At 45.2% G+C, this 27,520-nt stretch overlaps 1 protein-coding gene across 2 annotated transcripts in view; it reads right to left on the bottom strand.

Moving 5' to 3' along the window:
* LOC122491118 (heat shock transcription factor 2 binding protein) overlaps positions 1 to 27,520 on the bottom strand; it is a 96,952-nt gene that overhangs the window by 46,249 nt on the left and 23,183 nt on the right. For both annotated transcript variants that reach the window (XM_043593487.1, XM_043593488.1), the window contains exons 5-7: positions 23,322 to 23,471; positions 21,162 to 21,294; positions 18,316 to 18,433 (exon numbers count right to left, since the gene is read on the bottom strand). In XM_043593487.1, the coding sequence (XP_043449422.1) occupies positions 18,316 to 18,433; positions 21,162 to 21,294; positions 23,322 to 23,471 (401 nt within the window). The remainder of the gene's footprint in view (positions 1 to 18,315; positions 18,434 to 21,161; positions 21,295 to 23,321; positions 23,472 to 27,520) is intronic.

Below are 27,520 nucleotides of genomic sequence, written 5' to 3'. Positions count from 1 at the left end.
TACGTCAACATTTTAAATAAAGAAGGGATCAGTAACAGTGTCATGCCAAGACACATTGGAGCCTGAAGCAAAAGAAAATCAATAATAGCGATTCAGTCCATTAACAAGGGACTAATTAAATCAACTGTGGTACACGCTCACGTGCACGCCACAGAAATGTTTACTACGGTTTTCTGTTAAAATAGTTGGTTTCTAAGCTCCGTGGCTTATTCATTTTTGCAGCCACACAGCCTGCTGCAGGGCCTGTAAGCACTCAGTTTGAATATGGAAAGGGCACCAACCCCCAGCGACTGAGAGCCCCAGCAGGGCAAAGCACGCAGAGACAAGGCGTTCTCTCCCCGTATTCCCATGGGTGTTTGCAAAGTCAAAGTAATGCTACCAAGTTCAAGAAGACAACGCTAGACTAGCGCCCTCCAGGGCAGTGATGCCCAGTTCTCAGATGATGATCCTCTGCCTTCTCACGGGCCACAAAAGGAGCCAAACTTGCAAATCCTTTCAAGGTTTCCCGAGAATGTTTGCAGTATCCAAACCCTATTCATTAGTAATCTATTTGATGAGTTACTGAGAGCGGTCCAAATGTCGTATTCATGAGGAAAAGTCAGCACTTTAACTAGAACTTTCTGAGGCCTCCAACCCAGGAATCTAAGAAGAGAGAAGTTCTTTTCTCGGATCACCAGCACAGGTAGTCGGAATTCCTCCAAGTTACACGTAGTGTCCCCGCGTTTCCATATGCTACGACAGCACGGCCGAGTCACTGCTACAGAGGCCGTGTGGCCCGCAAAGCCTAAAGTACTTTCTCTCTGGCCCTTTACAGATAAAGTTTGTGACCCCTGCCTCAGAGAATGAAAATAAGCTAGCTAATCTTTTTTATTTTTTTTTAAGCTAGCTAATCTTTAAACGTTAAAAGGCAGAATCGGCACGTGAGTGAAAGCTGGAATACAGGGCAAACCCAGGAAATATAGCCAGCTGAAACGCTCCACTGACTGCCATTTAAGGTGGCAAAAACGACTCACAAAATTGATAAATACCTTTAAAATTCGTATTTGGTCAGAATCAGCCATCCGGAGGCAGCTAAGATGGGAACAAATGTGGTCGCAGTGACCCCACGTCAGTGCCAGGCTGTATCTCACAGAAGACCAGAGACTTCTCCAAGGTCACACAGGACGCAGCAACAGCAAACCCAGAAAACCTTCTGTTCCAAGATTCCTACTCTAACCACAAATACTTTGTAAATCGCGTATCAAGTTTCCAACTGCAAAGTCAGGAGACACTGCACCGTCGACTCTTCTGGCAGCGAGGGATTAAAAGTAAACGTCATCTCCCAAACTGCTGCAGTACCAGGAGTCCGACTTCCCTCCAGTGACAAAAAAGGTAGGCGGATTCTGCTTCCTTCCACGAAGCTAAGCAGAAGATTTGTTACAAACAGATGCGAAGGCTCCAAAGGCTGGGAACTGCGGACACATCCGATATCGACAGAGAGAGGACTGAAACCCAGGCTACGAGAGGGACACTGGCGAACCCACTCTTTCCACCCAGCTTCCCCAGGCCGGGCTGCACAGATCGGCCTGACAAGAAGTCGGGAAGCCCTCCTGACAGTCTGACGGACAGGCTGAGTCATTACAAGTAAAGGTGACACTCCTGGATTACCTTACTCGTCTTAAAAGAAATGACAACTGGAAGTAACAAAGAACAGAGACACCCAACACTTCAAAACAAGCCAACAACAGAAATAAACAAAAAGGCATAACCTCAGGAAACAAAAGCCCCGACTGGTCATCTGGACTAAAACCAAAAGTAGCCAAATTAGCACCGTCGAGTAAAGCTGGGGAACAATGAGCAAGAAAATGCTTACAAGAGACCGCACATATTAACCGAGAGAGGCAAACGGCAGAGCCTTACCACCATACTTCAGACGAAACAACGCACAGAAACTGGCAGTTTGAGGCCCACCAACATATACATATTTTTTGAAATCTCACTGAGCATTTGCCATGGGCCAACTGTAGGAGCAAGTACCTGTCCTAGTAAATATTTTTTAAGCTTTTACTCAAATCCCAGTTAACATGCAGTGTAGTATTAGTTTCAAGCGTACGATACAGTGATTCGACACCTCCATACATCGCCTGGTGCTCATCACAAGTGCCCCCCTTAAGCCCCATCACCTAGCTCACCCATCCCCACCTCCCCTCTGGTGACCAGCAGTGTGCTGTCTACAATTAAGAGGCTGTTTCTTTCTTTGCCTCTCTTCTCTTCCCCTGTGCTGCTTTTGTTGCTTAAATTCCATACCTATAAGTGAGATATGGTATTTGTCTTTCTCGGACTTATTTCACTTAGCATAATACTCTCTAGATCCAACCATGTTGTTGCAAATGGCAAGATTTCACTCTTTTTTAAGGCTGAATTATATTCCATCACACACACACACACACACACACACACACACACACACACACACACCACATTTTTATTCATTCATCAATGGACATTTGGGCTGCTTTCGTAGTCTGGCTATTGTAAATAATGCTGCTATAAACGTTGAGATGCATGTACCCCTTTGAATCAGTATTTCTGTATCCTTTGGGTAAATACCCAGTAATACAATTGCTGGATCATAGGGTAGTTCTATTTTTAACTTTTTCAGGGAACCCCATACTGTTTTCCAGAGTGGCTACACCAGTTTGCATTTCCACCAACAGGGCACAACACAAGGCTTCCCTTTTCCCCACTTCCTTGACAATACTTGTTTCTTGTGTTGTTGATTTTCGCCATTCTGACAGGTGTAAGGTGGTAGCTCACTGCGGTTTTGGTTTCCATTTCCCTGATGATGAGTGACACTGAGCATCTATTCATGTGTCTGTTGACCATCTGGATGTCTTCTTTGGAGAAACACCTGTTCGTGTCTTCTGCCCATTTTTTAATTGGATTGTTTTTTGGGTGGTAAGTTCTATTAGTTCTTTTTATATTTTGGATACTAATCCTTTATCAGACATGTCATTTGCAAAGATCTTCTCCCATTCAGCAGGTTGCCTTTTAGTTTTGTTGGTTTCCTTTGCTGTGCAGAAGATTTTCATCTTGACAAAGTCCCAATAGTTTACTTTTGCTTTTGTTCCCCTTGCCTCTGGTGAGATATCTAGAAAGTAGTTGCTACCACTGATGTCAAAGACCTCACTGACTGCATTCTCCTCTGGGATTTTGATGGTTTCGTCTCACATTTAGGTCTTTCATCCATTTTTAATTTATTTTGTGTCTGGTGTAAGAAAGCGGTCCAGTTTCATTCTTTTGCATGTCGCTGTCTAGTTTTCCCAACACCATTTACTGAAGAGACTGTCTTTTTTTTCCGTTGGATATTCTTTCCTGCTCCGTCAAAGATTAATTGACCATATAGTTGCGGGTTCATTTCTGTTCCATTGATCTACGTGTCTGTGTTTGTGCCAGTACCATATTGCGTTGATAACTACAGCTTTGTAATATAACTTGAAATCTGGAAATGCGATGCCTCCAGCTTTGCTTTCCTTCTTCAAGGTCACTGTGGCTAGTCAGGGTCTTTTGTGGTTCCATACACATTTTAGGAGTGTTTGGTTGTTTCTTTTTTCCAATAAGTACAGTAATTAAATACATAATCTGCTTGTTTTAGATTCTGCACCCCCTTATCAAGTTAGAACCTACAAATCAGCGTATGTAACCCTAACCAAATGTCTACAGATTAATTTTTACCTACTGTGTAGCATTAAAGGCCCAGAAAAGATAGAAAGAACGATAACAATACCCACCTCCCTGGTTAAGAAAAAAAAATCTTATCACCATAGTCAAATCCCCTTTGTGAACTCTGTCTAAATGCATACCTTACCTCCATTTGTCCCATGACACAGCCACGCACTTTTAGACATTTTCACAGCACACGTGCAGAGCCCGACAATCCCATCTTCCGTGTCTGTATCAGTGGCAGCATACCGTACCGTAATATTCCACACCACAGTGAGATGTTTGTCCACATTGACTTGAATAGTATTTTCACGTGAATCAATCACACTCTCTTCTGTGGCTGACAAAGGTTGAGATAATTCCTAGTACGTGCTATTACAAATGCAGATGCCATGACATTTCCGCACTAGTGTCCTAGTGTTTACAGCTAAAACCTTTTCTGGAGTATGTGCGCAAAAGGGGATTACCTGTTCCAGGCATAAGCATATTCACCTCAACAGATGCTGCCCACCTGCCTTCGTCTCCCTCCCACCAGCAGCGGACAGGTGTAAGCATTCTCAGGCCTCACATCTCTCCACAGCTCTTAACTGTCAGACACTGATTTTTTTCAATGAGATAGAATGAAGTTATCTCATAATGGTAATAATTTGCATTATGATTGAAGCCAAGAATCTTTTTCCATATTTATGAAGCTTGCCAGTGTTTCTTTTGTGAACTGCCTGATGATCTCTTTTGCCCATATGTGTATTACATTATTTGCTTTTTTCTTAATGAAAATACCAAATATAGATTTTTGTTTTTTTAAAAAGTGTACATAGAATGATCAAACTGGGTAGGCTGAAACCCTTAAAATGCCTTTAAGAAAAATCAAGGTTATATTGAAACTACCACCTACCAATTGAAAACCTAGTATTTGACTAATTCACTGAGTGTTAAACATTTTGTGGCTGCAAGCTCTACCCCCTGAAAAATAAAATATAGTAGCTCCCAGGCCCCAAATGTTACAAACAGTTTAGAAGCTTTGTTGACCTTTGTTAGTATCTGGAAATGCTGCCAACTCTAAGGAATTTGAACATAACCTAAGATTTTGTCCTCAAACGTATGTCCCTCTTCAAAATATTTAACCATTAACCAACATCCTAGAAATACGCTGTAATGTCCTTATTAATAATAACTTCCCAGGGCACCTGGGTGACTCAGTCGGTTGAGCGTCTCAACTTCGGCTCAGGTCATGATCTCTCGATTTGTGGGTTCGAGCCCCACGTCAGGCTCTGTGCCGACGGCTCAGAGCCTGGACACTGCTTCGGATTCTGTGTCTCCCTCTCTGTCCCTCCCCTGCTCATGTTCTGTCTCTGTCTCAAAAATAAAAATAAACACTAAACAAAATAATAACAATAGCTTTCCTACTACTTAGGATTAATAAAGTTTGGTAACAATTAAGAAAACGCAATCATGTTTGAGGATTTCTTTTCAACTGGAATTAAGCTGTTCCTTATGTGAAGGTTTCAGCTCACCCAAATGCATGGTTACACTCTGTACGACTTTAACAACAAACAGGTATAACCAGACCCTAGAAAGTGAATATCTGCCTCCTTTGCTCATTTAGCATCATTTACTGAGTACCTTCTGTGTATCAGGCCTTGGGAATACAGAACTGAAGCACGGTCTGTGGCGCCCAGAAGTTTCCAGCAAAGGGAGGAGAGATGAGCAATGCATCCACTGAGTGCACTGTGGTGCCTGCACAGTTCCCTCTCCAAGCTTAGAGTCCTAAGTGTAGTCCTAAAACACGGCCACTATGACATTTGGGGGAAATGCTTCTAGAATCATCTTTATAAAGTACAGTCTGGGTTCTCACCTTCCAAGTTCTCTCCTCTTTGGAAACTGGGATTCCACGGGAAAAATCAGCCCAATGGTCCTTAGGATGGGGAATCATCACTCAAGGAGGCTCAGCTCTGCAAATGTAGCTATGACCACGCAAGACTGCATCCGTTCCAAAACATAATAATGCTAGTTTGGCCATAAGCTATGAACTGGTTTTCTGCAGAACTCACAAGCTGGTTCTGCACCAGAGGAAATCTCTGCACCTGGGAGACTGCAGGTACAAGACTTCTCACTGACTAAACCCTGCTGATGACATCTGGGAAGCCGTCAAGTGGACCAACAAACAACTTCAAGTAGCAGGGCCAAGTACATCCCCTACTGCAAAGGTGCTTCTGTAATCGTGCCTCCATGTGCCTGGGCGAAAAACACCTTTGCGGAACTTCTGTCCTCTCCAGCCTTCCCTGACCGTAAACACCGTATGTTCCCCGGGCCCTGAACTGTGGAACATGCTGTGTCGACGACCTATGGCTGGAACCGAGTAACCACACCCCCTTCCTGGAGCATGCAGATGAACCCCAAACCTGGGGATGGTGTTCCACTGAGAACCAGTGGTCTTTGTTCGGGAATGTGGAGAAGTCCCCCCACCTCTGCAACCTCCAATAGCTTGCCCTGCCTGAGGTCCCCTTTCGCCAGCTGGGGAGCCACCCTGAACCCGGGGCCTCCAGCAAACCCGTTCAGTGGCCCTACGTAGCAGGTACGACAAGATGCTAAAAGGCCTCGCATGGTCTATTTGATAGGATTGGTAAAACCACAATGAAAGGCAATGACAATCAGTTACTGAGAAAATTAAGTACAAAAGAAATAGAAGGTACTTAGAAAGGCCCAAGTGACTCTGATTCCTGAAATCCAGATCCCCCACGTGAAACAAAGATTTTGCTGGTCCAGCTCTCGAGTGTCAAGAACAACGACAACACCCGTGTCACGCCACAGCAGTGGGGAGGGACAAGACCCAACCAGGAGAGGCTCAGCGTCCACCACAGCAGGCTGAGTGCCAGCGCCGTGCACGTTGGCCTGTGCGGCCCCAAGGTCCGGGTACAAGCCGGACACGGCAGAGTGCGCCAGGTGCCGCACACGCCTGCGTGACCTGAGGCTGGAGGCGGAGGACGAGAGCTGGCGCCGGTGGCGACGGGGGCTCCTGACCCGGCCCGCACGGGCTGCCAGGTGATAACGGAAGTGCTGGAGAAGAGGTGGACGGGAGCCCCTGTGTCTTGCTGGCAGCTGGGAGCGCTGACCTCCCCCGCCTTGGCTGACAGAGCCTGGTGGAGGGCCGGCCTGGGCTGAGAGGCTGAGAGGCTGCTGTGTGAGGACGTGAGAAACACCCACAGGGAAGGCAGTCCTGGCTGGTGCAGCAGGAAGGCGATCCCCTCGGAGGCCCAGATGCCAAGGCTCACGAGACATACCACTATAGCAAACGGCAGTCCGGCCATCCTGCTGGAACAGAACAAAGCACCTCGAGAGGCCCAGCAGCCGCCGGTGCGTCTGGCTACCAGATATAGGAAGTTTCTAGATTTGGAGTTAAAAAGGGTCTTCCCCCAAAACAGGCAGATAAGCCAGGACAAATGAGAAATTACACAAGCTGAGAGGACAGGACGCTGAAAGAACTCACCGAGGCCAAGTCACAAGAATGTCTCACTTGTCACCCTATGGTGTGTGCCACCAAAGAGACCTACTGGGTCCCACAGTAGGATCAAGTCTATTACAAGGCCAGTGGCCCACGGGGCCCACAGGGACTTCAAGAGGAAGCAAAAGGAACGAGGCACCATGAGACACCACCCTTCATGTTATGTCAGGTAAACCCAAGGCCACCCAAACTCCAGCAGAGCTGACAAATGGGCCCGGATGAAGGTTGTCACAGCACAAATGGGAGCAAAAAGGCTGATAAGGGCCAGTAGAGAGGGAGGGTTTGAAAATGCCGAAGCAAGAGATGACGACCAACTGAGCAAAATCGCAGAGGGCAGCTAATTAAAACCAGAGGCAGAAGGACCAGTCACCCAAAATCCCAGAAGGCCACAGGTTCCTCTGACACACAGAGAAGAAAGAGAGTGGGTGGGCATAAATGAGGCAGCCGCCATAAGTAAGGTCACGGTCACCCCCAATCCTCCCTGGGTAGCAGGAAGGAAAGCCACTTGCTGGGAACACATCTGCAAGGGACCGAGGAACGGTGAAGTGGTCAAGGTCACAAAGAGTCTGAAGTCTGACCTGGCCACTCTGAAGACCAAAGCGGAGACTGGGGAGGACACAGACAGGGGCCCGGCAGGGGCTTCAGACCAGGAAAGGGTGAGATGGCATGGCTGCACTGGGAACCTTCTGGTCAAGCATCACTGAGCAGCCCTGGCGTAGGAAAGGAGAAGGCCCATGGCCGGTCCAAGGCTGGAGCATCAGGAAAAGGGGGGTGGGGGGGTGCTGTGACTGCCAACAGGCAAGTAGAAACCTGGTGTGTTCCACACGGGATCCCGGCGAGTGCGACAGAAGGCAAGCTGGCCAGGGAGGGTGACAGTCAGAAGGAGCAGGAGCTTAAGGGGCAACGAGGAGGGAGCAGGAACAGAGAGGATATGTACCTGAGCGCCGCCGTGGGCTCTGCCATGTCAGAGGCTGAAATGCGTGGCGGCAAGACTGGGTTATTCACGGTGTCGAGCAGCAGCATCTCTGGAACTGAGAAAGGCAAGCAGCCTTGACATCAGAGCATTGAAAGCACCACCACAGACACGATCAAGACATTCAAGACCGAAGGGAACAGCAGGCAGGGGAAGCCACGACCCCTGTGCTTGCCGAGTGGACAAGGGGAGGCAAAGGCGGACGGGGAGGTAACTGGCTGCTTGAATTCCGAAGAAGGAAAAGGCTTTTTATGAAGTGGAAGAGAGATGGATTTTTTTAAATGGACTTTAAAAACGATGGGGCGCCTGGGTGGCTCAGTTGGTTGAGCGTCTGACTTCGGCTCAGGTCATGATCTCGAGGTCTGTGAGTTCGAGCCCCGAGTCAGGCTCTGTGCTGACAGCTCAGAGCCTGGAGCCTGTTTCAGATTCTGTGTCTCCCTCTCTCTGCCCCTCCCCCACTCATGCTCTGTCTCTCTATTAAAAATAAATAAACATTAAAAAAATTTTTTTAAATAAAAAAAAATGAAAGCTAGGACTTGCAGTTTCCAGTTCTGCATGTCAGGAGCTGGGAGCCATCTCGCCATCCTAATGATAGGTAAAAAGCTCAACAGACTGAAAAGTCAACAACTGCTCCTCTTGGATCCCAAGGAGAGGGGAGGACACAGGGCAAACTGCTGTCCCCAAGACTAGACAGACAGGTGGATACGGGGCCACAGCTCACCGGAGCAGAGTCACGAGCAGAAACCAGTGCAGGAGCAAGTGCTGGGGCAGGAAATCCTGAATGGTAACTGGTGAACCACCAGAAGCTCGGTGTAGACAAGCCTGAGCGTTAGAAAGTGCGGGGCTCCCAGCCAGGGCGGCCTCCACAGGGTGGCCTGTGGCGTGCACCTGCAGGGGCTCGACTGGGTGTCCAGGGCTGGGTGAGGGAAAAGGACCTGTTCTGAAACACACCAGGGCACTCTGTTCTTCCCAGCAAGGCCTGCCCTCAGGGGAAACTAGTTAACTGGACCCTAACTGACCTAGGAAAGGGAGATACCCAAGAGCAGCCCACTCCAGCCATCCTCTTCCACTGGGGGGGTGGGGGGAGGGCAGGGGAGGAAAAAGCTGAGAAATACTCATAAAGTTCACAGTCCAGAGGCCCAGGCTCACTGGAAGACTGAGCCCGGGTCACAGGACTACAGAATGTGTCCTCCCCATGACATCTCACCACCATGTTACTAAAAGGCTGTTTACAGCACTTCCTTCTACCCAGGTCACCTGCCTGGTTATAGAGAAAAAAAATCATAAGGCAAAAGGCAAAAAAAAAACCCATTCGCAGACAAAGCAAGCAACAACATAGCCAGACACGGCCGAGATGCCTGAGTTGTCAGACCAGGAATTCAGAACAACCATGACGAATACGCTAAGGGCTCTGATGGATAAAGCAGACCGCACACAAGAGCAGACGGGCAAACGTAAGCAGAGAGATGGAAATCGTAAGAAAAACCAGAAAGAAATTCTAGACACAAAACCACTGTGGCAGAAATAGAGGATGCCTTTCATGGGCTTCCTAGTGGGCTGGACATGGCTGGCAAAAGCATCTCTGAGCTGGACGACGTAGCCACAGAAACCTGCAGAACTGAAAAGCAAAGGGAACAAAGACAAAACCCAAACAGAACACCCAAGGACTGTGGGACAATAAGGGAGGCGTAACCTCCGGGCGGCGGGAATACGGGAGGAGAAGAGAGAGAGAAAGCTGCAGAAACGTGCTTGAAACAACGATGGCTGAGAATTCCCTACCCTGACATCAGACACCAGACCCCAGATCTGGGAGGCTCCGAGGACACCAAGCAGGGTAAGTGCAAAAATCATGTGCCCCTGGGCAGAGCACTGTCAAACTGCAGAGAATCAAAGAGGAAGAAAAAGTCCTGAAAGAAGCCAGAGAAAAGAACACCTCACCTACAGGACCAGAGACGAGATTCCATCAGCTTCTCTGCAGAAGCCACACAAGCACAGAGAGAGGACAGTGAAATTTTTAAAGGGTTGAGAAGGGAAAAAACAAAACAAAACAAAACAAAACAAACCCGAATTCTGCATCCAGTGAAAGTATCCTTAGAAAATGAAACAAAGACTTTCTTAGACAAACAAAAATTGTAATTTGTTGCCAGTAGACCTGCCTTGCAAGAAACGTGAAAATCTCCTTAAAGGAACATAAGTCACTGAAGGAAAAGTTACAAGTTGTACTTCTCTTTTCCTTACTTGATCTAACAGCAGTTGGTTCAAAGTAACAGCAAGGAGGGTAGTCGTGCTGACTGAGGGGTATGTGAAATGAACGACGGCACCGTGCGGGGCTCGGGAGGGAGGGAGGGAGGAGCAGGATGGTCGTGTTACCATAAGGGGCCCCTGGACCTGGGAGCCGGCAGCGCTATCCGAAAGGGGGTCGGGATTAGCTGTAAATGTATCCCAAGCTGCAGGGCGACCACCGAAAAAGGCAAAAGAGAAATGACCTGAGATGCTAAGAAAGGAGAGAAAATGGAACCATGTCAAATGCTCAGTTAAAACCAGGAAAGGCAGAAACAGAGTGGAAGGCAAAAACAAGACAGAGACCAAGGGCAACAGAGTAACAACGACGGTAGACAGTGGCCCAACTACGCCAGTTATCTCTTGGAATGTCGGGGGCCCAAGTGCACCAACAGAAAGACAGAGGTTGTCAGAGTGGATCAAAAGACACAGCCCAACCATAGGTAGTCTACAAGAAATCTACTTTAAGTATAAAAATAAATATAGGTTAAAAATAAATGGATGGAGAAAAATATACCATGTTAACACTAATCAAAAGAAAGCAGGAGCAGCTCAATTAATTTCAGAAAAAGCAGACTTGAAAGCAAGGAAAATTATCAGTAATAAAAAAGGGTATTGCACAGGGGCACCTGGGTGGCTCAGTCAATTGAGCGTCCAACTCTGGATTTCAGCTCAAGCCATGATCTCAAAGTTCGTAAGATTGAGCCCCACATCAGGTTCTGCACTGACAGTGGGGAGCCTGTTTGAGATTCTCGCTCTCCCTCTCTCTCTCTGCCCCTCCCCTGCTTATGCCCTGTCTCTCAAAACTAAATAAATAAACTTAAAAAAAAAGAAGGGTATTACATAATAATAAAGGGGTCAATTCTCCAAAAAGACATAACAATTGTTAACATATATGCACCTAACAACAGAGTGTCAAACTAAGTGAGGCAAAAGATGATAGAACTACAAAGAGAAATAGATGAATCCACCTTACAGCTGGAGACTTTGATATCACTGCAACCACAATGGAATGCAACTAGAAATTAGTAATAGAAAAATAACTGGAAAATCCCTAAATACTTGGAGATTAAAGAACACGCTTCTAAATAACATGAATTAAAGAAGTCTCAAGAAAAATTTAAAGATATTTTGGGGCACCTGGGTAGCTCAGTCAGCTAAGCGTCTGACTTCAGCTAGACTTCATGATTTCATGCTCTGTGGGTTTGAGCCCTGCCTCGGGCTCAGTGCTGACTGCTCAGAGCATGGAGCCTGCTTCAGATTCTGTGTGTCTCTATCTCTCTGCCCTTCCCCTGCTCATGCTCTCTCTCTGTCTCTCTCTCTCAAAAACAAACATTAAAGGGGCATCTGGGTGGCTCAGTCAGTTAAGCGTCCGACTTCGGCTCAGGTCATGATCTCACAGTTTGTGGGTTTGGGTCCCACATTGGGCTCTGTGCTGACAGCTCAGAGCCTGGAGCCTGCTTCTGATTCTGTGTCTCCCTCTCTCTCTGCCCCTCTCCCCCATGCTCTCGCTCTCTCTCTCTCTCTTTCAAAAAAAAAATAAATAAATAAAGATTAAAAAAGAAAAAGATTATCAATGAAACTTAATATAGGAAACCAGCAGAGAAAAATCAATAAAACCAAAAGCTGTTTCTTTGAAAAGAACAATAAAATTGACAGATAATACATATTACTAATATCAGAAATAAAAAGAGGGGCGCCTGGGTAGCGCAGTCGGTTAAGCGTCCGACTTCAGCCAGGTCACGATCTCGCGGTCCGTGAGTTCGAGCCCCACATCGGGCTCTGGGCTGATGGCTCGGAGCCTGGAGCCTGTTTCCAATTCTGTGTCTCCCTCTCTCTCTGCCCCTCCCCCGTTCATGCTCTGTCTCTCTCTGTCCCAAAAATAAATAAACGTTGAAAAAAAAATTAAAAAAAAAAAAGAAATAAAAAGAGACATTACTACAGATCCCATGGAAATTGAAAGGATAGTAACCTAATACTATGAACAACTCTATGCCCACAAATTTGATAACCCAGATGATATGAATCTATTCCTTACAAGACACAATCTGCCAAAACTCATACAACAAGAAACAGATGATCTGTATAGGCTCTTATCTATTAAGAAATTGAGAAAATAATTAATAACTTTCCAAAACAGAAAGCACCAGGCCCAGATGGGTTCATTGGTCAATTCTACCAAATGTTTAAGGAACAATTCTCTACAATCTCTTTCAGAGGAGAGAAACAGAATATTTCCTAACTCATTCTTTGAGAACAGCATTACCCAAACACCAAAACCAGACAAAGACATTGTAAGAAAACTACAGACCAATACCTCTCATGAACATAGATGGAAAAACCCTCAACAAAATATCAGCAAACTGAAATTAAAAAAGTATAAATAGAATTTACACCACGACCAAGTGAGATTTAACCTAGGTATCCAAGGCTGGTTCAATATTCAAAAATCAATTACTATATGGGGCGCCTGGGTGGCTCAGTCGGTTGAGTGTCCGACTTCAGCTCAGGTCATGATCTCGCGGTTCGTGAGTTTGAGCCCCACGTTGGGCTCTGTGCTGACAGCTCAGAGCCTGGAGCCTTTTTCCGATTCTGTGTCTCCCTCTCTCTCTCTGACCCTCCCCTGTTCATCCTCTGTCTCTCTCTGTCTCAAAAATAAACAAACGTTTTTAAAAAAATCAATTACTATAATCCATCATATCAACAGACTAAAAAAAAAATCACAAAATCATACCAATAGATGCAGAACAAGCATCTGACAAAATCCAACATCCATCCATGAAAAAGTCTCTCGGTAAACTAGGAATAGTTTATTTGACAAACTCGATAAACAGTATTTACAAAAAACCTATAGCTAACATACTTAATGGTAAGAAACTCAAATGTTTTCCACTAAGATCAGGTACAAGGTGAGGATGTCCCCTCTCACCACTCTTTTTCAACATCATGCTGCAAGTCCTTATTAATGCAGGAAGTTAAGAAAATATAGTAAAAGATATACAGATTGGGAAGAAAGAAATAAAACTGTCTTTGTTCACAGGTAACATAATCATCTATGTAGAAAATCTGAAAGAATCAACCAAAAAAGCCTCCCAGAACTAATAAGATTATAGCAAGGTTTTGGATACCAGGTTGGCATACGAAAGTCAACTGCTTTCCTATATACCAACAATTTACAAGTAGAGTTTGAAATAAAAAATGCAGTATCATTCACATTTAGCACGCCCTACAAATTAAATACTCATGTATATATCTAACAAGATATGTACAAGATATATATGTAGAAAACTATAAAAGTCTGATGAATTAAATCAAAGAACTAAATAAATGGAGGAAAGAAAGAAAATAAAGAGAAGGAGAAGGAAGGAAGGAAGGAAGGAAGGAAGACATATAGACAGAGATATTCCATGTTCATGGATAGGAAGATTCAATGTGAAGATGTCAGTTCTTCCCAACCTGATCTTTAGATTCACCGCAATCCCAATCAAAATTCCAGCAGGTTGTTTTGTGGGTATCACTAACCTGACTCTAAGTTTATAAAGAGTGGCAAAAGACCCAGAATAGCCTACATAATATTGAATAACAACAAGGTTGTAGGACAAACATCACCTGACTTCAGGACTCACTACAAAGCTACAGTGATCAAGATGATGTGATACTGGAAAAAGAACAGACAAACAGATCAACGGAACAGCATAAGGAGCTCAGTAGTAGATCCACACAAACAGAGTTAACTGATCTTCAACGGATCAACGGAACAGCATAAAGAGCTCAGTAGTAGATCCACACAAACAGAGTTAACTGATCTTCAACAAAGGAGCAAAGGCAATACGACGGAGCAAAGACAGTCTCTTCGACAAGTGGTACTAGGACAAGTGGACATCCACAGGCAAAAAAATAAATCTAGACACGGACATTACACCCTTCACAAAACTTACCTCAAAGTGACTCACAGGCCTAACTGTAAAATAAAATACTATACGGCTCCCAGGGTGTAACACAGGAGAACACCTATGACCCATACGTGGTGATGCCTTATGTAGACACAACACCAGAGGTCCAGTAAAACAAATACTTGATGAGCTAGGCTGCATGAAAATTAAGAGCTTCTGCTCTGTGAAAGACCGTGTCAAGAGATTAAGAAGACAAGCCACAGACTGAGAGAAAATACTTGCAAATGACACAGCTGATAGAAGAATATTATCCAAAATATACAAAGAACTCTCAAAAAACTCAAAGCCATGAAAAGATATGAAAGAACCTTAAAAGACTATTACTAAGTAAAAGAAGCCAGTCTGAGAAGGCTTTCAACTGTATGACACTGTGGAAAAGGCAAAACCATGGAGGCAATACATAGATCAAGAACTGCCAGGGGCTGGGGCAGGAAAGAAATGAACAGGTAGAACACAGAAGATTTCCAGGGCAGTGAAAATACTCTGTATACTGTTAATGAACATATGCCATAATACATTAGCCCCAATCCACGGAATGTGCGACACTAAGAGTAAACTTAGGTAAATTATGGTCTTTGGGTGACTATGTTGTGTCAATGCAGGTTCACTGCTGGCAAAAAAAGAAAAAAAAAAAAACATTCTCGTGAATGATACTGATAGTGGAAAAGGCTATGTATGTGTTGGGACACAGTATATGGGAAATCTCTGTATTTTCCAGTAAATTTTGCTGTGAAACTAAAACTGCTCTAAAAGATTTAAGTCTTTAAAAAAAAATCCCCTTCTCTGGGTCTAAGGCACCCAAGGTGCTGAAAATGAGTAGCCTTTAGCCACAGAAGCAGAAAGGAAAGCAAACTTTCCAGGATACAGGCAAGTTACAGTCAAGACAAGGAGAGGCCAAAAAGAAAAGTTTATTTACAGTACAAAAAAGGTCCTGGTTCCAGAGGACTCAAGGTCACGAGTTAGCAGTGAAGAAAAGCATGAACAAATGGCACGCAAATCAGAAGGCAGCCAAAAATGATAACGTGAGGAGACCCACAAGAGGCTGGTGCAGGCTGAGATCCCAAGCAGGTCTGAGGCGAACAGTTTATCCACTTTTGCTCCAGGCTTTGCTCCCTGTCAGGTGGAAAACTGCCAAGCAAGCAAGCAAATGTCTCTGAATGCAAGTCTGCCCATCTCCCAGTGCAGGACAGGGGCTGCCTAACATGCAAAGGCCCAGAGCTTCACGTACTGGAACCAGAGAGACTAGAAGACACACAGACCCTGTACAAAGCCTTGTCTTGGAAGTGCAGGAGGGGGCTAACTGGCCCCCAAACACTGACCTTGTACGGACCACAGAGGCACAAGAGACAACGGTGTAGTATCCAGAACACACACAAAAAAAACAGCAAGTCATTATGAAAAATACAACCCAACAGAAAACAGGCAAGAGACATGAACAGGTAATTCACAGGAAAAACAATGTCATGAAAAAGTGAAAAGAGTTTCAACCATACCAGTAATATACACCTAAAGACAGGCAGACGGATGTAGATAATACAAATACCCTTTATTAGAAAATAATAAACAGTGAAGTGCTGAGGAAGGTGTGGGAGACACAGAACTCTGATGCCCTGTGGGTAGAGTGTGTACTTTGGTGACCCATCTGGCAGCGTCTTATCAAACTAAAAGTGTGCACGTCTTACTTCTCAAACATTGCATTTTTGGGAAAACTCCTAGAGAAAAAAAGCCTCACACAGGTTAGCAAGGAGATATTTGCCAAAGGTGTTCACTACACTATTACATTTGCAGAGTAAAACCTGAAAATAACCTAATGTCCATCAATCTGGGATAAGATAATCCAAATGTTACATCTTTTTGGTGCAAGATATTTCAAAGGAATTAACTACGGGCACAGACAACTCGCAAAAATATACACAAAACTATACAAGTTATATGTTATGTTGTATTACATGTATCACTCGCGGACATCTATTTGCTAGTATAAAATACTGGAGCAGACTCAAGAATCTGGTTCCAGGTAAGATGGGGGTGAACATGCCCCACCCTCTTGGTTCCACTGAACGCAGCTATGAATTCTGAACAGAATACACGGAGCAGCGATGTGAAGCCCCTGAAAAGGAAACAGCAGCAGACAGAACGGGCACAAGTCCAGAGTGAGAAGAACCACCAAACACGCAGCGAGTTCACCACTCAGCCCCCAAGCCCAGGCGTGGCAGTGACTCGCATAAGAACGCGCACCGGAAGACCTCTTGTCGGGCTCGAGCAGTAGGAAGGGGCTCTGCCGGCAGCGGGGCCCCCAAATAACTCCCACTGTGTGGACAGGAAATCTTCCTCACCGCCGGAAGGAACTGTGACCCTCTGAACCCCTGCTGCCGGGCACAGCTGCAGAAGCACAGGACGCAGCAGGGCACGCGGAACGCCGGCACTCCAGGCGAAGGGCTGGAAGGGGAGCCCTGGGTAACTAACAAGTACCAAGCACACCGTGGAGTTCAAGAGCTCAGGCGAGTGACCCCACAAGGTGGTTCGTAAACCCCGGCCTCACACCAAGCTAGGCATGTGTGAATCTAATCAGAAAGAGCATACCCCAGCCTGAGAACTAAATTGCCAGCGATCACCAGGGTTTTAGGCTGACGCGGGCGGTACACGGGAGGGGCAGACCCAGCGGTCCGCGAAGGCTTTCTGAAACTGCAAAGGACGCTGAAAACACAATACAGAGGAGGCAGGTGAGAACCTGTCACTTGGACCCAACCAGGCTGTCTGCTCAAACAAAAACGTCAACATTTTCCACAGTTTAAAAAAGACCAAGGGTCTCAAAACATAATATTCAAATATCCACAGTACAACCCAAAATTACTCAGCACACAAAAAAATAGGAAAAATCCCAACTCATATGGGAAAAGATAACCAAGAGACACCACGCCAAGATGACAGAGACAACGAAATGTTCCAAGGAGGAAAAGCCACCGCTCAGAATGAACAATGTAGGAGGCAGAATCCTAAAGTGGCCCAAGACCTCCTGCCCTGACCCCCAGGCTGAACACACAACACCCGGGTCACGTTCAGTTACACGGCGGAGAGTCTCGGCACACCTACCTGAGGTTACCAATTGGGTGCCTCTGGCTTATCAAAAGGGAGTTTATCCAGTTATGCCTAAGCTACACCCCCGAGCCCATCCACGTACAGCATTTTCTCTGGCTGGCAGCGGAAGAGGAAGTCTGAGAGCTTCCAGGCTAAGGACTCAGTGAGCCACTGGACCTTGAAGATGGGTGCCTCACAGGATCAGAAACTCCATCAGCCCAGGAAGCTGAGACAGTCCCACAGGCCAGTCAGCGAGGAAACGAGGACCTGAGTCCTATAAGTGCAGGGAGCTGGATTCGCCAGCATCCTGAACGTGCCCCAGGTGGGCCCTCTGGGGCCTCTGGAAAAGAGCCCGGCCTGGACAACACCTCGGTTTTGGCCATGTGAGGCCCCGCTCAGAGAGCCCAGGTGAGCTCTCTCGGACTCCTGACCCGCAGGACTGTGAAGCAGGTGCTGTTTGAGCCACGAAGTTTGTTACCCAGTAGAAAACAAAGGCAGATTTTGGCACCTGGAGGTAGGACACTGCTGTAACAATCTCCTATTTAAGTTCACTTTGAGGTAATTAAGATGACCTTAAAGTGTCACATGATAGCATTTGGGACTCACCGATTGCTCTAAGGTGAGAACGAGAACACTCTTTTTGTTTATTATTTTTCTAAGATAGTACTGAACAAAGAGTGCATCCCTTAATTCTCCGGGCAACGTGTTTCTTCTATTTTTTTAGAATTATTGCCAAAGTAACTGTGTTTACTTGAAAAAGAAGCCCCATCGGCAAATTCTAACTAATAGGTAAATAAACATGAGCTTTTTAATATCATCCACCATACACTTTGAGTTTCGTGCACTGTCCTGGCTTCAAGTCTCCCAGAAGCTGCAGAAAGGTGTCCAACAGCACCCGACTTGAATTAACCAAGAATTCTCGACCACATGCTATGGCAGCAACATCTGCAACAGAAAGATAAAAAAAAAAAAAAAAAAAGCATCAAAATCACTGTTACTTCAGAGTCCGGAAAAGTCTGCCCAAGATGGGATGCAGAGACCAGAGAGCACACAGGGAAGCCCTGGGACCACCTGCAGAGAGAAAGAGAAAGACACCGGGTGTCCCAGCCTCCGGAGGCAAGCGGAGCCGCCTCAGCTGAGGCCCCGCACAGCGCAGAGTGGCACCTCACCCTCCAAGCCCGAAGCAAGAGAAGCGACTGTGCTTGTTTGAAGACCTGAAGTTTCAGGTGCTTTGGTACAAGCGATGGACAACAGGACATCGCTAAGGTACCACTGAAAACACACCTCGATGGGCAACGGCACCCAACGAAACACAGCAAATTTACTGGTAAATAAAGTCCCAGACCACGTGTCCGGTATCGTGAGAGCAAACGCCGAGCCTGTACTTCACTGACTTACCAATAACTACAGAGCAAACTACAAGGTAAATAAACGTGAGTAAATGCCTACAAATAGCTCCAGGATTAGTCCATCTGTCCGGGAACGCTGGGGAGTCAGCTCTAAGAGTACACCATAAAGGGTTGCTCTATTGTAGTTTTTGCAGAAAACTGCTAAAATGTACCCATTTTTTTCTCGGTTTATTTTCCTTTAAAATTATTTGTAGAGGGGCAGGCGGCTAGGTGGCTCAGTCGGGTAAGCGTCTGACTTCGGCTCAGGTCACGATCTCACACTTTGTGAGTTCAGGCCCCGTGTCGGGTTCTGTGCTGGCAGCTCAGAGCCTGGAGCCTTCTTCAGATTGTGTCTCCCTCTCTCTGTGCCCCTCCCCAGCTCACACTGTCTCTCTCTCTCTCTCACTCAAAATAAATAAACATTAACAACATTTTTTAGATATTTATAGATATTTCTGTTACCATAATAATCATATAACTTTAATAAGTAATAAAAAATAATCTTTAAATATATATATTTTAAAGTTTTTTTTTTTACATTATTTTATTTTTTAGAGGCAGAGAGAGACAGAGCACAAGTGGGGGAGGGGCAGAGAGAGAGGGAGACACAGAATCTGAAACAGGCTCCAGGCTCTGAGCTGTCATCACAGAGCCCGGCATGGCGCTCGAACTCACAAACCATGAGATCATGACCCGAGCTGAAGTCGGATGCTCAACCGGCTGAACCACCCAGGCGTCCCAATATATATAAATATTTAAAAGTTTATTTATTTTGAGAGAGAGAGCAGAGGAGGGGCAGAGAGGAGAGAGAGAATCCTAAGCATGCTGTCAGCACAGAGCCTGACATGGGGCTTGAACCCATGAACCATGAGTTTGTGACCTGAGCTAAAATCAAGTGTTGGAAGCTTAACCGACTGAGCCACCCAGGTGCCCCTCTCATTGTGGTTTCGATTTGCATTTCCCTGATGGCTAATGATGTTGAACATCGCTTCATGTGTTTACTGGCCATTTGTATGTTTACTTTGGAGAAATGTTTATTCAAGACTTTTGCCCATTTTGAATTGATTTATCTTTTATTACTATCTTTGAAGCTTTCGACCAACGTGTAAGCGGAAGTAGAAGTGCACGCTTTCTCTTTGTGAGTTCCCAGGTAAGCAACTCCAGGCAGGAAAAAACAAAGCCAAGTTGAGTTTGTTAAGTTGGGCAATAGGCTGCTTTACCTGCTGGCCAACTGCCCCACCCCACACACTAACCAGTAATTCAAGCGGTTCAGATTCACAACCCAACAGAATGACAAATCATATTCATCACAGACCTCTGGGTCCCCTGAAAACAGCAGAGAACCCGATCAAGTCTGCAAATGCCTTTGGTTTAAAAAGAGACCTTAAAACAACTTTGAAAGAGCAACGCGAGCCCCCTCCACCCCACGGTGCCATGTTGGACGCATGCAGTGCCGTCCTGGAAAAGGGCCGGGCTCGGTCAGGACCGCCCCAGACACCACCCGCGTCTCAATATCCACCTCAAAGAAGTATCACCAATTTGGCAGGAATTATGAAGTACATGTCTACACAGGATCTGCCTCATTAGGATTTCAGTAGATGAGGGATGATGCCATGAGGAAAATAAGACTTCCTCTCTCTTTAATAGCAGAGAATTACCCTAAGAGCAGCACAGGATACAGCAGAGAGGACAGAGAAGACTGTAAAGAACAAAACAGTCACGGCAACACATCTCTTTCACTGACTTCAGAGCTGTGACACTCACCAGTATGTATCACTTCCCACTATACCGAGATACGACTTATTACATTATGTAGCCACTTGGCTTTATCCCTTACGGTAGTTTTATCACGTACTTGTATCATAACAATAACTATAATCTCTGGGAAACAACTTGGGTTTCGTACCAAAACAACCGCAAGAGCCTCACTTAGGCTTAGCTTAAGGCTTCTACTTTAGCTAGACATTAGCAAAATAACCAGATCTCCAAATAACAAGTAGCTAAACTTCAAAGTTTTGTTTTGACTTCTTTCCATGTGCAGAACTGAACGGAACACACAGACTCATCTTGTTTCCTGGATCCGTCACCTTCCTCACCGGTGGGTGCTTCCCAGAATCACCTGGGTACTGGTACTGGCCCGGCCCCACTGAATCAGACCCTCCAGGGTCAGGACCACAGGGCATCTAGAACGTTCCTGGAGATGCTCCTGCACACACACCCCTGGCTGTAATCACCACTCCGGGCACACCTCTGACAGTTCACTGCATCTAAAAAGAATTACTTACTTGTTACGATCCCAGCCAAAGCAAACACAAACTGATTTTCATCAGAATCGAGCTCCTTGACATCCCCGTCCAGTGACTTCACAAAACTCTCCATTGTCTGACCAGTGATGTTGAAAAACTTCAAAGCTTTATCCTGAAAGTTTGGAAATGAAAAGTATCACACTTTTGCACCAATGCCAGTACAAAACACAAGAGTGCAAGGGCGCGGAAGAAAAGCTTGTTTTAATTATCGGAAGCAGCAGTTAGAAGTCTGCTCCTTCATGACAAGTTCCCACTGAAAAGACCAGAAACAGGACGTTTGGAAAACTGTAGAAAAATTGCCCTCACAGACAGAAAGTAAAACAAAATCCATGTGAGGGAAGAGCTCAAATTTGTGCAGCAGTGGAAGCATCAGAGTGGGCTCACCCAGCATGCACCAGGAAGAGCTAGAAAAATACAGTGTTTGTTCTAGGCATGAAACCATAGGTTGCAACCTTTGGAGAATGGATTTTCAAATACAATCGCAACAGAAACTTCAACTTGTCAAGAGATGAAGGCAGTGAGCAGGCTTGTCTGGCAGTTTAATAAATCTGCGTTACTTGGCAAAAGTATCTCCCAGTTTGCAGAACCTCTGAAGCATTTCCTGGGGGGGGGGGGGGGGCTCTAAGGAATAGCTGAGAAGCCAACGTGCTTGCAGATGGCGCGAGGCTGCTTCGTGGACTGATACAAGTGTTCTCAGACTGGGCTGTGGTGGTGATCACACAACTCTGGAAATGAGCTAAAACCACTGAATTGCACACTCACAAATGGGTGAATTATATGGTACGTTAAGTTACACCTCAATAAATGTGAAAATACAACCAATCTCTCCACCTAAAGTCACACATGTTTATTTCTCTAAGTCATAAGTAATTCATCGCAGGTCTCCCGCCAGACATCCCGGACTTGTACTTCCATTCACGACCACACCGCTCTCCTCGAGGGCAGCCACAGCCTCCTTGGTCCCTCTGGTCCTCTGGCACCACGCCTGCCTCAGGCGCCGAACCCCCCCTCCCGCCCCCGCCAACCCTGGCCCCTGCCCCATACCAGGTGCTGGCCGAGCCACCACAGGGCCCTCTGGGCTGGTATTCCTGGCCCGCCTCCAGGCCCACAGCCCACCTCCCATCTATCCTCGCTCACGGTCAGGATAGTCTTCCCAGAGTCTCCTGCCCCACCACTCTTGTACTCAAAACCCTCAGGGAATCCAGTCTTACCACCCACCAGATAAAATCTATGACCCGGCATTTGAGGGCTTCCAAAATCTCACCCTACTTCTGGGGCCTCATCTCACCACGACTTTACCATGCTGCCCCTCCACTGTGTGTCAACTGACCCACACACAGGCCCTAAAACAAATCTCAGACTTCTCACCCCAGGCTTCTGATTAGGCTATTTCTCTCTCCTCCTGAGATACTCCCCATTTTCTGCCACTGCCACCTATGCAAGTTAATCAAAGCCCACTTCAAATCTCTTTTCCTCTGGGAAGTCTCTCGGCGTGTGTGTGTGTGTGTGTGTGTGTGTGTGTGTGTGTACTATTAACATAGGTATGTTAAAAAAACATATCACTTTCAACAAATTAATTCTTATGTTACCCACGGGGTAACGTATATAAAAGCACTTTAAACTTTGTTAAAGGCAAGGCACCTGGGTGGCTCAGTCAGGTAAGTGTCCGACTTCAACTCAGGTCGTGATCTCACAGTTCACGAGTTCAAGCCTCGTGTCAGGCCCCGTGCTGATGGCTCGGAGCCTGAGCCTGGAGCCTGCTTTGGATTCTGTGTGTGTCTCTCTCTGCCCCTCCACTGCTCACATACTCTCTCTCTCTCAAAAATAAACAAACATTGAGACAAAAATAAAAAAATAAAAACCTTGTTAAATGCGTATAGATGCCAAGTAACAATACTGGAGTGGCACTGTCTCCACGAACACTATACAGATTGTGGGAGATGAGGGACCTTATTCCATCGCCCTGACACACCGCCTAGAGCAGCTTATGCTGGACTCTGCACAGCGGGTGTGCCGACACCTGATGCGTGAACAAAAGACGTGGATTTCACCTATGGGCGCCTCAGCAGACACACTGTACCCTCGGTATTCCATAAACACAGATCCACGATACGCAGGGAGCCGAGGGGCCATGCTTACTCCTCCCAGGATGGCCTTGACGACGTCCTCGCTGCTGGAGACACCCCACAAAAGCGTGCAGGCTGCCGCCCCCATCTCTGTACAGTACTCTGCCTGTTGCAGGAGTTGCTGCTTTGCTTCATTCAGCTGCTGTCGGAGAGCGAGTTTCTCCTAAAATCAAAGCAAAATCAGCAAAATAAATACCATTCAACCTTGAGATATCTCTATTGTGTTTCTCATTCAAAGGTTGAGAACAATGCATACGGAGTTATAGGAAACAGTTGGCAAATGAAAACTGGTCCTGAGACAGCTACAACCCGTATTTTTTTTAACTTTAGAGGAAAAATTGAAAAATAACACTCTGGAAAAAGAACAAACTGCTGTATTAGAGTTTATAAATACTGCCAAGGGGCACCTGGGTGGCTCAGTCAGTTAAGTGTCCGACTTCCGCTCAGGTCATGATCTCACAGTTCGTGGGTTCAAGCCCCGCGTCAGGCTCTGTGCTGACAGCTCAGAGCCCGGAGCCTGCTTTGGATTCCGTGTCTCCCTCTCTCTCTGCCCATCTCCCACTCCCACTCTCTCTCTCAACAAAATAAATAAATGAACATTTAAATTAAAAAAAAAAAACATAAATACTGCCAAGACTCAACTTCAAGTAAAATGAAACATAAGGAGCCTCAGGCCCCCAGTGGCCACACCCAGAATCAAGGGCGCCTGGGACACCTCAATGAAGTAACCACGAACACAGCAGTCCGCAGAGCAGCATTTGTAGTAGAAGAGCCAGTCACCTCCAGATGGCTCACCCCACTGGAAAACACACCACCTGGCACAGCCAAGCCCAGCTAGGACAGATGGGACAGAGGCAGGGAGAAGTACAAAGGAGGGCCTCCCAAGCACGCCGTGCATAGCAAGATGAGCACCAGTGGGACACCGAGACGGAGGCCACCGGCGGCTTCCGAAGAACAGAGCTGGCAAGTTTCGGCCAGGCCTCTTAGCAATGAACTATCGTCCCGATAGTCCCTCTGACCACACAAACAGTCCTAAAGGTTCACTTCAGGTAGCTCTTGGGCAGGAAAGGGCTTCCTGACCCTCCCAACCACCACTGCTGGTTGCACTATTTGTGTTACCTGCAGTTCCCCCAAAAGATGAGAGCATTTCCTTACTTGGTAAGAGATCAACTTAAGAAATACAGAAACCTGGTTGAATACATCTATACCAAAGCATGATTAGAACAACAACCCTCAAAGTTGAAGTATTTTAGATGTTTTAGGGGTTTCTTTTGGAGAGGTGAATGCAGGACAAATCAAGGGGAAAGAAAAGGAAGAAATGGGCCACAAATCAAACTTTGTTGACTTCATAATTTGGCCTAGGGTAGCCATTCACATCTACTAGGGATGATGTATTTAGTATGCAGAGTTTCATATACATCCGCACATATATTCACACTCACTTTAGGAGAAGGATGGTCACTGAACCTGTGACACATGCTAATGTTGCCTTAGGTGATTACAAACGCTCGCTGTACCCTAACAGGAGTCTGGACTCCTAGACTCATTCTTCAGGTGTCTATAGCTGAACCCACTCAAGTAGTGGGAATGCGTGCAAACCTACGTCAGGCATGTGCTTTAGGAACTCTAGCCTGTCTCACAGTTGAAGCAGCCTGCATCCCAATTAGTCTGGTTATGACAGTTCTTCGATAAGATCGCTCAGTAGCTGTTGAGAATGACCGGACAGGATGGTCTTCACTACGGTCACATTTGGTGGCTGCGTGCAGATATGCCCCAACACAGGGCTGCACATACAGTACTGTATCAAAAGAAACTCAATGAAAGTAATTCCATTCACAGTAACATCATAAATAAAAAAAAAAATACTCAGGAATAAACTTAAGAAAAGCGATTCAAGAGGTGCCTGGGTAGCTCAGTCAGTTAAGCATCTGCCTTCAGTCCAGCTCAGATCTCATGGTTCACCCACATCAGGCTCTCTGCTGTCTGTGCAGAGCTTGCTTCAGATCCTCTGTCCCTTTCTCTCTGTGTCCCTCCCCTACTTGGGCACTCTCTTACTTGTGCATGCTCTCTCTCTCTCTCAAAAATAAATAAAAACTTAAATAAAAGATGTTCAGCCAGCTCAAGCTACTCTACCCCACCTCAAGGCCAATTTCAAAATGACAAATTCACAAAAGAAAATGAGAAGAGTGGGAAACAGAAAAAAGAAAAAAAATGCAGTTCAAGACCTGTACAAAACTGTAAAAACTATAAAGCATTACTGAGAAAAAATATAGAAGATCTAAATCAATGGAAAGATATACCATGTTCATGAGCTGGAAAAGTCAATACTGGTAAAATGGTAATCTACCCAAACTGACCTACAGATACAGATTCAATGCAATTCCTATCAAAATTTCAGCAGGTTTGTTTGTACAAAATCATAATCTGATTCTGCAATGCATATGGAAATGCAAAAAAAAAAAACTTATAAAAAGAAAAACAATGTTAAGGAGGAACTAACACTGCCTGATTTCAAAAACAAAACACAAAAACTTACCAGAAAGCTACAGAAATCAAACCAGTGTGGTATGGCATAAGTACAGACATACAGATCAATGAAACATTAACATTTATGGCAACTGATTTTAACTGAAGTGTCAAGGCAATTCAATGGAAAAAGCAGTCTCTTTGACAAATGATCACAAAACAACTAGAGAGATGGTCATATGCAAAGAAATAAAAATAACAGCAACTCAAAATGAATCACAGACCAAAAGGTAAAATTTCTAGAAGAAAACCTCTGTGGCCTTGGGTTAGGCAAATATTTCTTAGATATGACAACAAAGTCATAATCCATTAAAAAAATAGCAAATTTAACTTCATCAAAATTTAAAACTTTTACACTTCAAAAGACACCATTAAGAAAGTAAAAACGCAAGCCACAGACTAAAAGAAATTATTTCTAAATTGTACAGGAAAAAAAAGACTTATGAGTAGAAAATATAAAGAACTCTTGCAACACAAAAATAAACAATCCGATTAAAAATAGTCAAAAGATTGTATACCTGAACCTCATGTAACATTGTGGGTCAAATATGTTTCAATGACAAATAAAACAACTTAAATAGAAGATGGGAATAGGTATTTAACCAAAAAAAATATATGAATGAATAATAAACACATGAAAAGATGCTCAACATGAGGATAATGCAAATTAAAACCACAATGAGTCACCATTACATGCTCACCAACATGACTGTAATTCAAAGGACCAACACCACCAAGTGTTGACAAGAATACAGAAAAAGTAGGACCTTCACACATCGCTGGGTGGAATGCAGAACGGCACACTCACTTTGGTAAACAGTTTGGCAGCTCCTCACCAAGTTGGCCATACACTTACCACATGACCCGCAACTTTGCTCCTAGGTATCTGCCCAAAAAAGACTAAAGTACACGTCCACACAAACACTTGTACGTGAATGTTCACAGCGGTATTACTCACAAGAGTCACAAACTGGAAACTAAATGTCTATCAACTGGTGAACAGATAAAATATGGTACAATAAAAAGGACAATTGACACGTGCTAACATAAACGAGCTTCCAAAGCATTACACCAGACATACAAGACTACATATTGTATGATTTCATTCCTATAAAATATTCAGAAAAGCCAAACCTATAGAGACAGAAAGCAGGTCAGTGGTGGCCTAGGGCTGGGGCAAGGACTAACTACAAACAGATATGTGATGGAAACGTTCTAAAAATTGAACAAAATCCAGCACGCACACGTGATAAAAATTCTCAGCAAACCAGGAATAGAAGGGAACTTCAAGTTGATAAAAAGCATCTACCAAACACTGTAGCTAAAATCATACTTACGTTTCTGATGGGGAAGGCTACAAATGAATGGGGGCAGGCGGTACATGGGAATATCTCCCTATTTTCCAGTTTTGCTGTGAACACTGGAATATTGCTCAGCCATAAGAAAAGAGTGAAATCTTGCCATTTGCAGTGACATAGATGAAGCTAGAGAGTATATATAACATTAGGCAAAAGAAGTCAGAGAAAGACAAATACCATATGATCTCACTTATATGTGGAATTTAAGAAACAAATGAGCAAAGGAAAAGAAAAAGAGGCGAACCAAGAAACAGACTCTTAACTACAGAGAACAAACTGATGGTCACCAGAGGGGAGGTGGGGGGGGGGTGACACAGCTGATGGGGAT

Source organism: Prionailurus bengalensis, chromosome C2, assembly GCF_016509475.1.
Source record: "Prionailurus bengalensis isolate Pbe53 chromosome C2, Fcat_Pben_1.1_paternal_pri, whole genome shotgun sequence".
Taxonomy (NCBI): Eukaryota; Metazoa; Chordata; class Mammalia; order Carnivora; family Felidae; genus Prionailurus; species Prionailurus bengalensis.
This window is presented reverse-complemented; position numbering and strand designations above follow the sequence as displayed.